The sequence below is a fragment of the Scardinius erythrophthalmus genome, assembly GCF_964197995.2.
Source record: "Scardinius erythrophthalmus genome assembly, chromosome: 18".
NCBI classification, from domain to species: domain Eukaryota; kingdom Metazoa; phylum Chordata; class Actinopteri; order Cypriniformes; family Leuciscidae; genus Scardinius; species Scardinius erythrophthalmus.
In genome coordinates this window covers 13,087,077-13,088,631 of record NC_138238.1, presented here as the reverse complement: position 1 = coordinate 13,088,631, position 1,555 = coordinate 13,087,077, and the positions used below count along the sequence as shown (strand labels likewise).

The 1,555-nt window shown below is 38.7% G+C and overlaps 1 protein-coding gene across 1 annotated transcript in view; it reads left to right on the top strand.

The window, feature by feature from the left end:
• The first annotated feature begins 374 nt into the window (after window positions 1-374).
• spata20 (spermatogenesis associated 20) overlaps window positions 375-1,555 on the top strand; it is a 58,951-nt gene continuing 57,770 nt past the window's right edge. Inside the window, exon 1 of the mRNA XM_081393440.1 lies at window positions 375-657. Coding sequence (XP_081249566.1) covers window positions 452-657 — 206 coding nt within the window. The 5' untranslated portion in view covers window positions 375-451. The remainder of the gene's footprint in view (window positions 658-1,555) is intronic.

Sequence of the window (1,555 nt, the reverse complement as noted above, 5' to 3'; positions counted from 1 at the left end):
GAAAGTGGCAACGCTTCCCCTTGTCTGGTAACTTCTAATTCCGGGTTACATTACAGGCGCCCTCTAACGGTCAAATGAGGAATTGTTGTGAGTGGGGAGCAATTTGTTTCTCCAGGGGGACCCGCAATAATATAAATAAAATAAATAATAATAATAATAATAATAATAATAATAATAATAATAATAATAATAATAATATTAATATTAATAATAATAATAAAACAAGATTACATTTTTTTATTATTATATAAATATATAAATAATGTGCACATTTTAGGGTGGGGGTCCCTCACACGAGGGACCTTGGCATCTGAAAGCCTGAAACAAACTTGTGTACATGTATTTATAACACATCTAGTGCGACATCTAGTGGCGCGTTTCAGGACACTCAGGTCATTCCACTGACAGTTCCCTGCGTGAATCCGCACCGCTGTCAGGTTGGTGCGGATCTATGATGCTGAGATTGGGCTTCGCATGGTCTTCTACATCATCAGCCACCATCAAACACATCGCACAGGCTAGGCTCTTCACCGGATCCTTTCTACGAAAAGATAATCATACTTTATGTAAGAGCCAGTGTTCTGGACAACAACAAGCCCTCCAGTTTAGCCAAAAGTCAGTTCTTGCCAGTACTAGATTGTCCCGGGACAACTTCAGGTAGGCACTGACCTCTGACACGGTCATTCTCCCTGACTGAGTGCTTCATGCGTGCTTGCAAAATCGCGTAATCGTTTTCGTTAGCACTGCTGCTAACACAGAGACCTTGTCCAAATACTAGTTTAAATGCCTATGTTTCTAAACACTGATCCCAAAATAGTAGCGTTCCGACGTTCGTTGCGTAGTTAATTCTGTCTAGATAGGCAGCTTACTAAGATTTGAGACACAGCACTTGTTTACATGGAGTTAGTCATATGCTATTGGACTGTAACTGTTCCCTAAGTGTGTTTACAAATAAAAAGCTGGCATTCCCTGTCTAAACTGGATTGCTGGCTAGTTTAAGCTGGTTTTATCTGCAGGAAAGGGCAGCCACATGAAAAAGTGCTCAAAACCTTTCTAAAACCAGGCTGTGACAGGACACTTAAGGTGCAAATGGGTAGAAATATTCAATATGAAATTAATTATGCTGCAAAGTTGGTTTTCAAGCTTGTTTTGTTTCATCAGATCAGATGTGCGTCATTTCATTTCATACTGCTTGCTAATTAAAGTCACAAATGAAATCAAAATTGACAATTAGGGTTGCACTTTATTTTACAGTACGTGCACTTACGTGTGCTTACAGTGTACTTACCTAAGAAAGTACTGTGTAATAGGCTATAAGGTAACTACATGGGGGGTAGGTTCAGGTTTAGTACCTAGTTATTACCTGGTAATTTCAAATACTATAATAAGTAGCCTAGTATGTGCATGGGGAACAGGACTGTAAACAATTGCTATGTTTAATGGGATATTACAGTATTTATTATAAATTATTTATCCGTGCACACATTATTATTATTTTAAGATTTGTATGCCCTAATAACTTCCCCTCACTCCTGCTGCGGCATCTCTTCTCTTC